Raw genomic sequence first — 13,210 nt, 5'->3', positions numbered from 1 at the left:
ACACATTGAGATAAACAGACACACGAATATACTAAATACTCGTATCAATAAGACTATATTTTTAGTAGTTTACCCGACTTTACCGTACGCCGATAGTGTCTATTACGTGTTTTATAGTTTAGCAAGTTTTAATTTTTAACATGTCTGAAAAAGCGACGTTCATTGAAAGTTCTCGAGGAAAACCTTTGATAATTCGTGATAGTTACAAGTATTTCTTAGCATATAAGTTAAAATCTGAATTATCACGTTGGCGATGTTGTTTAACGACTTGTCAAGCAGTTATATACACTGATAAAAATGAAGAAATAGTAGCCGATGAGTCACACAAAAAATGTACATAATCATTTGCCATCGCCAAAAAAAGTAAATCGACAAATAGTGAATAATGCATGTAAGCGAAAAGCAATTGACGATTTATTTTCACGACCGAAAAAAGTGATACTTAAGGAATTAGGACAAAGTTCTGCCGACTGTTCAAATTTTGATGATACCGATATTCATAAAATCAGGAAAAATATTTATGCTGCCCGTCAATCTTTGCTGCCGAACCTGCCGAAAAATGTTGAAGAGGTACATTTAACAATCAACAATATGGATATTAAAACTACTTCTGAAGAACAATTTTTACTAGTTAATGATGATAGTAAAAATGTGTTAATATTTTCTTGTTACCAAAACTTGAAATTTTTATGTGAATCTGAAAATATTTATTGCGATGGTACATTTACATACAGTGCTAAACATTTTAACCAAATGTTTACAATACATGGCTTTAAAAACGGACATTATATACCTGTTGTGTTTTGTCTTCTAGTTAATAAATCCACTGATACATATATTAATACATTTAACCATATTATACTTAAATGCATTGAATTAAAATTGACAATAAACCCAAAATCAATCACAATTGATTTCGAGCAAGCTATTCATGATGCTGTTTCTATAGTATGGCCTGATACACTAATAGTTGGCTGTAGATTTCACCTGACACAATCATGGTTTCGGAAAATCCAAAATCTCGGTTTAGTTCAATACTATAAGGAAAAAAACTCTGAAATTGGGTCTTGGATAAGAAACACGTTTGGACTCACATTTCTAAGTCCACAAGAAGTTTCCAAATGTTTTATTGAAGATTTTATGAGTATTATACCAAACGATCAAAGAGTGAGTCAGTACGCTGATTATTTAACTGATACGTATATTTCGGAAAATTCTATATTTCCGCCAGTTATTTGGGCAGAATCGTCTTCTTCGTTATCAAGAACCACTAATGCATGCGAGTCTTTCCACTCTCATTTCAAAGAAAACTTTTATAAAGAAAAGCCTAATATATTTATGTGGCTTAATATCATAAAGCAAACTCAAACAAATATTTATTGTAAAATGAGAAGTATACATGTTCCAAAAAAATCAAAGGATTACCGAGCAAACAAGCGTCGTGGAGCAATCGACGATGCAATTATCAAATTACAAAACGGAGAAATGTCTAGGTATGTACCTAATTACAAAAAGTGAAATAATTATTCATATTATATCTAATTTTTATTTTCTTCCAACAGGTATTCATTTGTTGCTGAGATGTCTTATAATTATAAAAAAATGTAATATTATTTACTGCAGTGATTTTACTATATTTTATATCTTTTATTTTACATATTATATTATTAACTAATTTTTTATTATTATTTTATTTATTAATTGATGCATTTTTATTGACGTGAGTACTTTTTATTATATTATTTCTCTTTTTAGCCACCTGCCAAGTTCAGCGCGTACGGTGTATTATTATATTACAATTATACTTTAAAATTTAAATATTTGATTTGTTATTTTTTTTTTTTAATTTAATATTTTGATAAAGAATGACGATTTTATTATTTTATTTATTGGAGGAAAATGGAAAGTGGAGGAAAATGGTCAAAAAATTTTTTTTTCTTTTTTGGAGGAAAATGGACAGTGGAGGAAAACGGTATTTTGTTTTTGGAGGAAAATGGCTACGGCCGTCATAATATTATCTAACTACTGCTTACTATATAACACTACACACGAAAGTAGACAACCTATACATATCCATTCATAACAATTTAAGTTTAATTAAAATATCTATAAGGGCAGATGTCCAAGACAAGCACAATTTATACATAAAAAAAATTATATTTGAAAGGAAAACTGAATCATTGAACCGTTTTCTGACAAACAGATGTTACAACAGAGAAAATTACATCTTTGAACACTATTAAATGCTTGACTGAGATAAAAAAGATGGAAAAATTAAGGAAATTAATTTGTTTTACGGTACAGTGCACCGTGCCCAATTATTATTTCCAATTATTTTTCTACTCGATCACTATTTCACTTGACAGTTGAAAAAAAATTAATATATCCCAATTTAAAAAATAATGGTTATAATAATAATATTGTGGTGTACAGTACAACATTTTAGTAAAACAACTCTTGAACGTATTTTCCAGCTTCATCATTACTGGTGATACCACAGACATAATAAACAAAGATGTTTTATTTGTATGTCACCTACTATCCATGTCTGTGGACGATACGAGTCTCCCATTTCCGGAGGATTACAATAGTAGAGGGCGTCAAGGTTTAAGATACACATTCACTATCACCTTTTAAGCGATTTTCAAAAGCTACACACATAAATTCATTTAAGATATTGTTAATTACCCTAAATACATATACAATAGCTGTAAACTAAATTAAAAAAATAATATCATCAAGATTATTTAGATACCTAATATTGATTGGTTTAAGCCATAAGTTATAAAGATATGGTATAATAAAGCAATAACTAGGTTTTTACGACCCATCAGTTTTTTTGTCATACGCCAATTAGTGTGTATATCATTAGTTATTTTACAACATCATTTGTTATAAAAAATTATAGCTTAAGACTATGATTTATACTTTATTATTATTTTTAGTCATTTTTTTTTTTTTAGTCATTAAATTGTAAATTCAGTATCTGCAAACATGATATTCGACATTCGTTCATTAGTTTTGTCTCATGAATAAAATAGAAATATTTTATCATCATATAATTAACGAAAAAACGATTAAAGATAATAATGGCGTTGTTCTATAAAAATTGTTCAACTTACTTAAAATAATTTTTTTGAATCTTCAACTACAGATGAAAATGAATAATGAAAATCACAACCATTAACCTTACGATGGACAAATGATTCAGAGCAAACACTATTATTATTCACATCAATTTTCAAAAGCAACTGAAAATCTACACGAAAAACAAAGTTAAATTTCAATTAAAAGTTTAGATGAAGAGTTTACTAGTAAATTTAAATCACTGATTTAAATACGCTGATACAAATGCGTAAAGTGCACATCGTAATATATTGTAAATTCTTTACACCAACAATTATAAATTGTTCAGGCAAAGTTCTAAAAATGTATACAAAACAAAAATAATTTCCAAAATAATAAATTTAAAAGAAGACAAGATTTAAACTATATTAAACTAAAATTATTAAAACGGTTAACAAAAATAATACTATCATAAATAAAATTAACTTGATTTTATAAATTATTAAATTAATTGGAATATAAATATAAGAAATATCAAAATAAATTATACGAAGAAAAAAGAACCATCTACGAGAGATGTCCTCTACATCAGTATTTCTCAGCCTGGGGGTCGTTACCTTATTATTTAAGGTCGTTAATGTATGATTTAAAATTTAAATTAATACAAAAATTAAAACGCTCAAATAATTAAAAATTAATGAAATAAATAAATAAAAAACACTGTACAGTGTACTGTATTTATAGCATTGATTATTAATAATAATCTATGTGAGTATATAAAAAAAATTTATGCAGGGGATCGCTAAGAAATTTAAATTCATAAAGAGGGTCGCCAAAATAAAAGGGTTAAGAAACGCTACTCTACAAGGTACCACTACATTAATGGATGACAGTTGTATAATATCATGAAAATATACATATATTCATAAATTCGTTTTGTGTATGTAATATAATATAGAATATTTACTATTTTAGATTTTTAGAATAGTTTAGTACGTTATTCTAACATATTATTTGCAAACTCTTTGAAAGTTGTAAAATAGACAGTTGTTCATGGAATATTTATATATATACCCGTATATTTTTCTATGACTGATCTTCAACAAAAGAATAATATAAACTAGTATAATCATGAGAGTTATATAATAATGATATCTTATTACATCGATACTTTTAATTTATTATAATAATATTACTTCGTATAAACAAAAGTATTGCTATAAAAAATGCAAATGAACAAATGTCTTATCCCCCCCCCCACAAAAAAAAACACTCCCTACGTCTCTGGTATTACTAGTATTACCTAACTAATTAAAAATATATTGTATTTAATAATGACATTAATAAGATCTTACATGTAATTACTGTTTAATGCTTTGAAAAACTTTACGATAGTGGACGGTACACGATATAAGTGTTTAATTTATACGCGAAGTAAGAAAGGGAATCCTTAACCAAGTTACTAATAACTAGTTTAGTTGATAAACGTTAGCTTACAAAACAAAACACAAAACATTGTTTGCAAAGTTTAAGTAAATAATAAAAGATAATAATGGAATAATAAGAACCGAACTAAAGAAAAAAAATTGTTTGATGTGAATAATAATTGTCTTCAATCAATATATTATGTAAAGTATGTTAGATATAGCTATGAAAACTATGATTTTTTTAAATAGTCTAAGTATAAAAAGTATAATAAATGCTTAATCCGATATTACATACATTTTATACTTTTTAAAACTTTAATCCTTAGTATAAGCATTTTAGTAACTGAAAAACAACTTATTTGAATCTTGAATTAAGTAGGTTTATAAGAAATTTAAAAAAAATTATCCACTAAATAATTTATACTCATAAAAAAAGCTCTCATTTGAAAAAAACAGATGTTTAAGCACTTTAGGAACACTTTTTAAGTATTAAAAAAATCTCAAAAAATTAAAAATATAATCTTAGTGTATTTAAAAATTCCAATAATCATAATTTGAATTCATTCGTTGTTAAATGAAAAAATGAGTCATATATTTAGCTATAAAAAACTTTAAATTAGCTTACATTTTAACTTTATCCAATAATTTTCCTTTATGTTTTTAGCAGAGGTAGTAAGTTGAAGATAAGTAACCCTTACTAAAATTATTTTGCATAGTGTACAGTGCATACCTTATCCTTATGAAAATATCCTGCACATGTCTTAAAATACATCGATATATATGTAAGTATATTTAGCGTATATGTAAGACTGGACATTTCAAAATTAAGTTATTTTTAAAACTTTGAGCTTTTAAGGTATGTTGTTGTTATTAGTATTTATTTTAATTCAGAAATCTAAACTAATTAACTTATAGCAAGAAATGACTTTTCACAACAATTTATAAAACTATTTTTATAAAAACTAAATTACCCTTACTTCAAACATTTTAATAACTCAGAAACTATAAGTTTAAATTTTGATTTGAATATAACTTTATAAGTATATTATCTAAAATTTCTAAAAATCATTCAATAATAATTTACTGAAAAAAGGTTATTAATTCTCATTTGAAAAAAAGAAGTTTGTTTTACACATGACGGCCCTTAAATATATCTAAATGGAATAAAAAATTTAAATAATTAAATAACATGCGGTCGTAAAGTATATTCAAAAATTCTAAAAATCAAAATTTGGTGCATTTTAAAATAAAAATCTGTGTTAGTGTGATTATTCACATTATATACAAGGAATATACATCCAATATTGTAATAATTCCGCACACGTCCTAACTATCGTTTTTCCAGGATTAACCGCTGTAAAGGTCTTTCAAATATGGGTAAATTTATGTCAAATATATATAAATATACAAAAAAAAAAATATCTCACTCTCTGAGTCCGACTAAAAATAAACCCCACAATGGCAATTATACTCGTAAGTATTTTGGCAAATGTTGGTATGTAAAAACGTTACAAAATAATTTGATCGGTGTCAAATAAGCACGTGCATAACTATATATGAATTACGTATTTTTGTGTCTACCTATAATATTAATATATTTATTAATAAGGATAGTTTTATTTATATTTTCAAGTACCTTCATAATATAATTTATAAAACTGTTGCACCTTGCATAACGAATGCTATTGTCACGAAAAAATAACATACAAAGTTCAGTAGTATTATACCAATTATTTGAAAATTATATTATAAGAAATAATATTGTTCTTTTATATATTATGAATTTTAATAAAAAAAGTTCAATTTTATTAAAATTATAAACGTAAAAATATTATTTTTTTATTTTTTACAATATTTTATAAAAATCACCTGTTCATGGTAAATAATATTATTTTTTTCAGATATTGATGTACCCAAATTGAAATTCAAACAAATAGTTTCAAAGTCTTTAGAAATCATTATGTACTAAGGATAAAACTTATCTTGTTTATACATATAATATAAAATATCTATAATATTAATAAGTATTTGTTAATACATGTTTACAAAGAAAGTTTAAATAAAACAAAAAGTTAGATGATGGTAGATAAGAATGCTTTTTAATTGCTTTACAAATGATAGTGTATATTAATTTAATCCATCATCATTTTAAAATTGTAAGTTATTGTTTGAATAATAAAAATAAAAGAACATGTTCAAACAAATATTAAATTTACATGTATTTAAAAATGATTCTTATTTTATAAATAGAAGTTTCACACTCTTCAAATGAAACGAAAAATCTTAAGTAGTTAAAAGTATTACTAGTAAATATATCAGGAAAATATATTTAAAAATTCCGTAAATCAGATTTTGAATTACTGCTTATTAAAGTGAAATATAGGGTAATCATGCTTGTAAACCGCTCTTTATAAATAATTACACATGTTTATTACATTATATTGAACGAACAAAATATAACTATTTTATAATAGTGCAAAACACAAAATTTACGAAATATAACTGAAATTTTCAAATTACTACTTTTCTTGAAAATAATTTATGGAAATTATCTTTAAAAAAAAAATAATAATATACATACATACATAACCTAAAGCTCTGAAAAAAGAAAAATCATATGTTGAATTTTAAATCAAATTAAAGAAACAACAATAGTACGAAATACGAATTAAGTTTACATTCGTTATTTCCTAACGTTTTATTATATGGGTAGAAAGGTTGCTTATTTATTATATTCGTTTTAAGAATCGCAAAAAAGTTCTTGCGATACGGGATTCATAATAAACAGGTAACTGTTCTTATACAGCACTTTACACTATTTTATTTTATTCGAAATTCAGTTTAAACTATAAAGCAATTTTATTCAGAAAATGTAATACCATTGATTATATACCTACTCTATAATCAATGGTATAAATGTATAATACCAATAATAATAATGAAAACTCAACCGCCGGACAATATTTTCTGATATCATAATATTCTCTCCTGTCCATATTTGTTATACAAATTCACATACCTAAAAAACTAAAAAATATTTATAAGAAATTCAAAGAACACAGTAACTTATAATAAAATAAATGGCAAAATAGGGGAGGTGTAGAATAATGTGAATAAATACTACCATCTAATTATATGTAATATTTAATTTTCCAAAAATTTTTTTAGGGTTCATCATTATTCACAAATATTTGTTTAACTCGTATTACCAATCAGTCATAAGTATTGCTATGAGTAATTATAGTGGTATGCCTAGAACCTACCTGAGAAACAATGATATATATATATATATATATATATATATTATATATATTCTATCTAAAAATTAAAATAAAATATTTGTCAGCTTACTCTTAATATAATAATGTAATATTATACAGGCACATCTCTAATTTCCCAATTATATTTGTCATTTGAATTATTATTCATAAGTTATGTAATATGTATACCTACATATATTTTCCTTTTGTCAATAAAATATATATGCAGCTGTATTTTTTTAAATATTATACGAAATATGTATTAGCAGAAAATATAATATAAGTATTTGTAGTTTTACAACAATACATTTGATTGCATTAAATGCTTTTTTAACAATTATTACAAAAGAACATATAATATTACACACAAAAATAATATATTATATTTTATATAATACTACATACGTATATATTATGTTGTGTTTACGTTAATATAGGGTACAAAACAACAAATTGAAAAAAAAATATAATAATAACAACTTTCAACTTTGAAATCTTTATTAATTGTTATAATAATAATTATCTAATTGAAATAAGATTCTCTTCAATCCAATTATTTACTTAAAATATTAGAGGCTTATAGCTATAATTTATACAAGGTGTCAGTCAAGAAAAAACATTAATAAATGTCTTAATTAACTTTATAGTACAAATAATTTATACACCACTGCAATAGGTATTAATAGTATTATGTATTTACAATACATAATGTTGCAAATTAAAGAGAATTTTAAAATCCAAAAATAAAAACTATATATAAATATTATATATTTCAAATACAATGACTATTTTGTTTCTTGATTATTATTTGTTTTTATATTTTTAACATAATTTAAAATTCAATAAATAAAAAATCAATTCTAATAATTTATTTCATTATACACACAATTTTTTAATTATCAAATTCTTTAACTCATTTTAAAGTTACTTCGTTTAGAGAGGTTACCAATAATATCATAAGACATAATTTTTAAAAATTTTTATAGGTCAATAAATTATATATTACTCATTTATTGTTCACCCTTATATTGAAACAGATGATGAATTAAAAATTTAATATTAAAAAAACTATTACATCATTATAAAATCAATATCTACATCAATCACTTCACCAAAATTCTAAAATAAATGGTTAGTTGAATGTATGGTTTAAATTATATATATACATATATAATTCATAGGCGCCTACACTAATTAAAATGTTTAATACATACAAAATTATTCCTCCAAAAATGTTCAGAAGATATTTGCACCAACAACATAAGCTATCTGAATATTGAACATTTTGGGCCTTAATTAATAAAGCGAAACTTTCGTACCTATAATTAACTTGAATACAAAACTGAATCAAAAAAAAAAATAATAATAATAAATTAGTTATAAATAATTATAAAATTAGTTGACTAAAAATAATAATGATAATTTTAAACCAGTAAAAAAAAGTATTTATAGTTTTATTATTTATTGAGAGAAGGGTGCACCTAATATTTATTTTTATTTTATACCAATATAATATTATTATAATATTTAAGAACATAATTTATGTATCTCTTTATATGAATAATCAAATGTATTAGTGGCTACTCTCACAGGTTTCCAGACTCCAGACCGATTTAGTAAGAACTCCGAACTATCACTAACTATAGTGCAACTTGTTTCATATACCTAACACTATTTTAAGTACACAATTACATTGGAAAATATAACTAAACAGAGTACTTAGAAAATATTTTTAAAAAAAAACAAAACATCTTAACATAACAGGTTTGTCGGACGAAAAACCGACTATTTGGTTATTGATTAATAAATTATTAAATATTATACCAATAACATTAATTGTAAATATTTATAACCTAAATAATACTTGATTATAATCAATAAATTTTACATATATTTATTATTAATTTTTAAATCCATAGTTAAAAATTGAAATTTCAGTATATATAGGTACTCGTATATACATTATTCATAGAATCTGCCAATACAAAAGTTTTGAGATTCAATAGTTAAACCTAACCTGCTTATTACCAACTTAGTTTCTATTTAAGTTATACAATAATAAAATAAACGAATAACAATAAAAATTGAAATAAAATTATAAAAATAAAGTGTGAATATGATATTATATTATACCACTTATATCTTATTAATAATATAGAAAATAAATTTAAATCATAAGCCATTGTACAACTTATGAGCTAATTTCTTTAATAATTAATACTAATAAAATGAAAAATAATAATAATAAAATTTGATTACCTTACCATGAAAAAAACTAGAAATGTTACATCATATGAAATATCTACTAGATAAAATACTCACTATAGTTGACGATAAATCGCTCTAAAATGATTTTAGAGGAAAACACTCAAAAAATGAAAGACAAAAATAACTTTTAAAATACCTATGAGATTTTTTTCGTGACTAAGAAGTTCAATGTTATAGTCTTAATAGGTATGTTTACATTAAGTCTTTTCAATCAAGGGGTGTGTTTTTCTTCTAACTGTAAAACACCGGTGTTTTATTTTAATTAGGTATAAATCTATCTAAGCATCTTAATATTTTAAATACTATTTCGGTTATGATATTATTTCCTTGATAAAATAGAATTCTGTTAAAATATTAAAATCGGGTAGGTGGGTAGAACTGTAAAATATAATATAATATCAAATAATTATTTTGAATTTTTAATTATTCTTAAATGGTGAACATTATTATAAGATTATATATTGTTTATTTAATTGAATTACGTTTTATATTTACAATTGATATCATTTGTAATATACATCTTAAAAAATATAGAATATTTTATATTACTTATTTATTGTTATTATTATTATTATTATTAATATTTTATTAGAATTACATACATTATATTTTTATACATTACATAGATCGGTAAATAGAAACATATTATGTTTATTACATTTTTTAACAAAATTATCAATACAAGTGCTTCAACGAGTTTTAAGGTTTGGATATGCTAATTTAAGTTCAAATAATAGAGGATTCGTGTAACGAAGGTTCAGATAATTGAGGTTCTACTGTATATCTGTATAAGTTTTATAAAAAAAATCACATTATATGCAGTTGTTGTTTTATTTAGTTGTGCATTTAATAATAGGAAGTCCTACTTATCTAGATGCAATTGTTTTAAGTGTCGTGTTTACAATTTTTTATCTTGTTAATTAAATGATTCGACATGTGATATTTTAGAATAAATTCGCGTGACTGTAACCTATTACTTACTTTATAAGTGCACCTATACTTTACAGCTTAAATAAAACAATTAACTTTTTTTATTTTTCAAAATTATATATTTATATACTATCTTTAATATCTGTATCTATTGTAATATTTTTGTAATTAAACAATAACAAATGTATGATTTATCTATTTTACATTTACGCAGTTAAAGTGTAAGTATTTATATTAAATCTATGTTAACGATTAATAATATTAATAATGAATTAATATTTTAATCAGGGAAAACAAATCTCGATAATAAACATCATAGGAGAATTAAAAGTATCCGCTATAAAAGATTATTTTTTTCATATATATTTATACAAGGTAATTAATAAGTGACTGTGAGTCTCGTTATTAAGTATTCCGTAAGCAAAAGTTTGTTTTAAAAAAATTTGGTAATAGGAAAAGAACCAGCCGGAACCACACCTCCTCCGAATTACATATATACTTATTTAATATTATATTTTATAATATTCGAAAATGATTTATATTTTTATTTGTAACAATTTAAAATTAATTAATAAGATTTTGATTTTATTTTTACCATAAATATTATTTAAATATAGAACTAAGTTAAACATATTGTACCTATTTTATTTATATACCTACAGTCTTTCAAATTTTTTTCGTCACAAAATTGGTGGGTGTTGGGTGAAAATTAATGTATAATCCTCACCATTTCTTTCAAACGAAACTATATACTGTTTGATTTACCTCTTTTATTTGTACAATTATTTTTGAACCTTGCCAAATAAGGAGTAACGTCTCAATTTTTTAATTTTAAGTGCCAACGTTTTTGTAAGACATTTAAAATCATTACCAGACCACAATAATGGTAATCTCTTTTTTTGGGAATCAAGCGGGGACATACCTTCTCAGTCATCTTCTTTTTTGGTTTTTCTGCCAATAATATGGGGTTGGTCACCATTGCCTTACACCTCTATAGTGTTGTGTTCCTATTCACATCAACTATTTTCATGTCATCCTCTATTCTATCTTTTCTTAGGTCTTTCTCTACGCTCTCTTTCCTGTTACATTAATTTCCATAGTCACCCTGGCTGCCTTTGAATCACCTCTCTTCGTAGCTAAACATATCCACTCTATAAAATTTAAAAAACTATAAAATATTTGTGTAATTTATTTATTTATTGAAAGTTTTACTATATTATATAAGAAATAATAATAATTTTAATATTCGTTATGTCAAGATCAAGAACAATTATTTCAAATCGCATCAATAAATATTTTCTGTATTACAACAAAAACAGGATAGGAAAACTAACTATGTTAACTCTGACAACCGAGGCGACCTCCAAACGGTCACAGGACAATATAATAATAATTTGTTTGTTAAATTATGTACCTACAAGATACTTAGTGTTATTACTGTTATTATCAATGATAATAATTAAATATCAATACATAAACAATACAACAAGATATACTACAAATTCGTTGGTTATATTATTCAAGTCCCATGCATGATCATCGACATCAAGTTATGACAATATTTGCAACTTATTGATGACAAAAATTAAATTACGTAATTTAAAGTACTATTTGCCCTCACTTAGAATATAATATCAATAGCAGTTTGAAGGTAAGAACTCTGTGATGAGATTTGAAGCAATGAAACGCTGGTAACATAATTATCTATTAGGACTTAAGATAAACGAATATACGTAGAAACCCTTTACTATAAGAATTTAAATATCATATTATAAATCGCGTGAATAATATATTCGCAATCATTCCTTTTCTCCATTAATAGAAAAGAAAGGAAAGCTAACGTTCGCAATACACGCAACAACTGACAATTAAGATAAAGTTTTGCCATATGCTTTGATCTTTTATTGATTTTACGATATCTATTATATTTTACGATTAGTTTGTGTTGAAGTTCGTGAGAAAAGCATACATTTAGCACAATGAAAAATATAACTGATAGTAATCGTGGTAAAAAGCAGTTGGTTTTAAATTTCGAATTGATTCGTGTAATTAAGAATTTATTCGTTGGTAGTGTACAATTAAAAACTGTACAACAAAAATTTTTACAAATAAAAATAGTAAAATTATCAACAATATAAATAAACCACAGCACAATCATGATGAATGTTCTAGAAAAGCATTTAAAAACAAGTAATGAATACACTTCGTAAAAGAAAAGCTATTGAAAATGAAAGTACAAATCCAAAAAGAATTATTCTT

At 24.0% G+C, this 13,210-nt stretch overlaps 1 protein-coding gene across 1 annotated transcript; it reads left to right on the top strand.

Annotated features, from left to right (window-relative positions):
- Positions 1-315: 315 nt before the first annotated feature.
- LOC112599437 lies at positions 316-1,623 on the top strand. Its single transcript, XM_025346356.1, has 2 exons — positions 316-1,493; positions 1,563-1,623. Exons 1-2 carry the CDS (start codon positions 316-318, stop codon positions 1,606-1,608), a joined length of 1,224 nt encoding a protein of 407 aa, XP_025202141.1. The 3' UTR covers positions 1,609-1,623.
- Positions 1,624-13,210: the final 11,587 nt, after the last annotated feature.

The sequence above is a fragment of the Melanaphis sacchari genome, unplaced genomic scaffold, assembly GCF_002803265.2.
Source record: "Melanaphis sacchari strain LSU unplaced genomic scaffold, SCAv2.0 Contig0_pilon_pilon, whole genome shotgun sequence".
Taxonomy (NCBI): Eukaryota; Metazoa; Arthropoda; class Insecta; order Hemiptera; family Aphididae; genus Melanaphis; species Melanaphis sacchari.
This window is presented reverse-complemented; position numbering and strand designations above follow the sequence as displayed.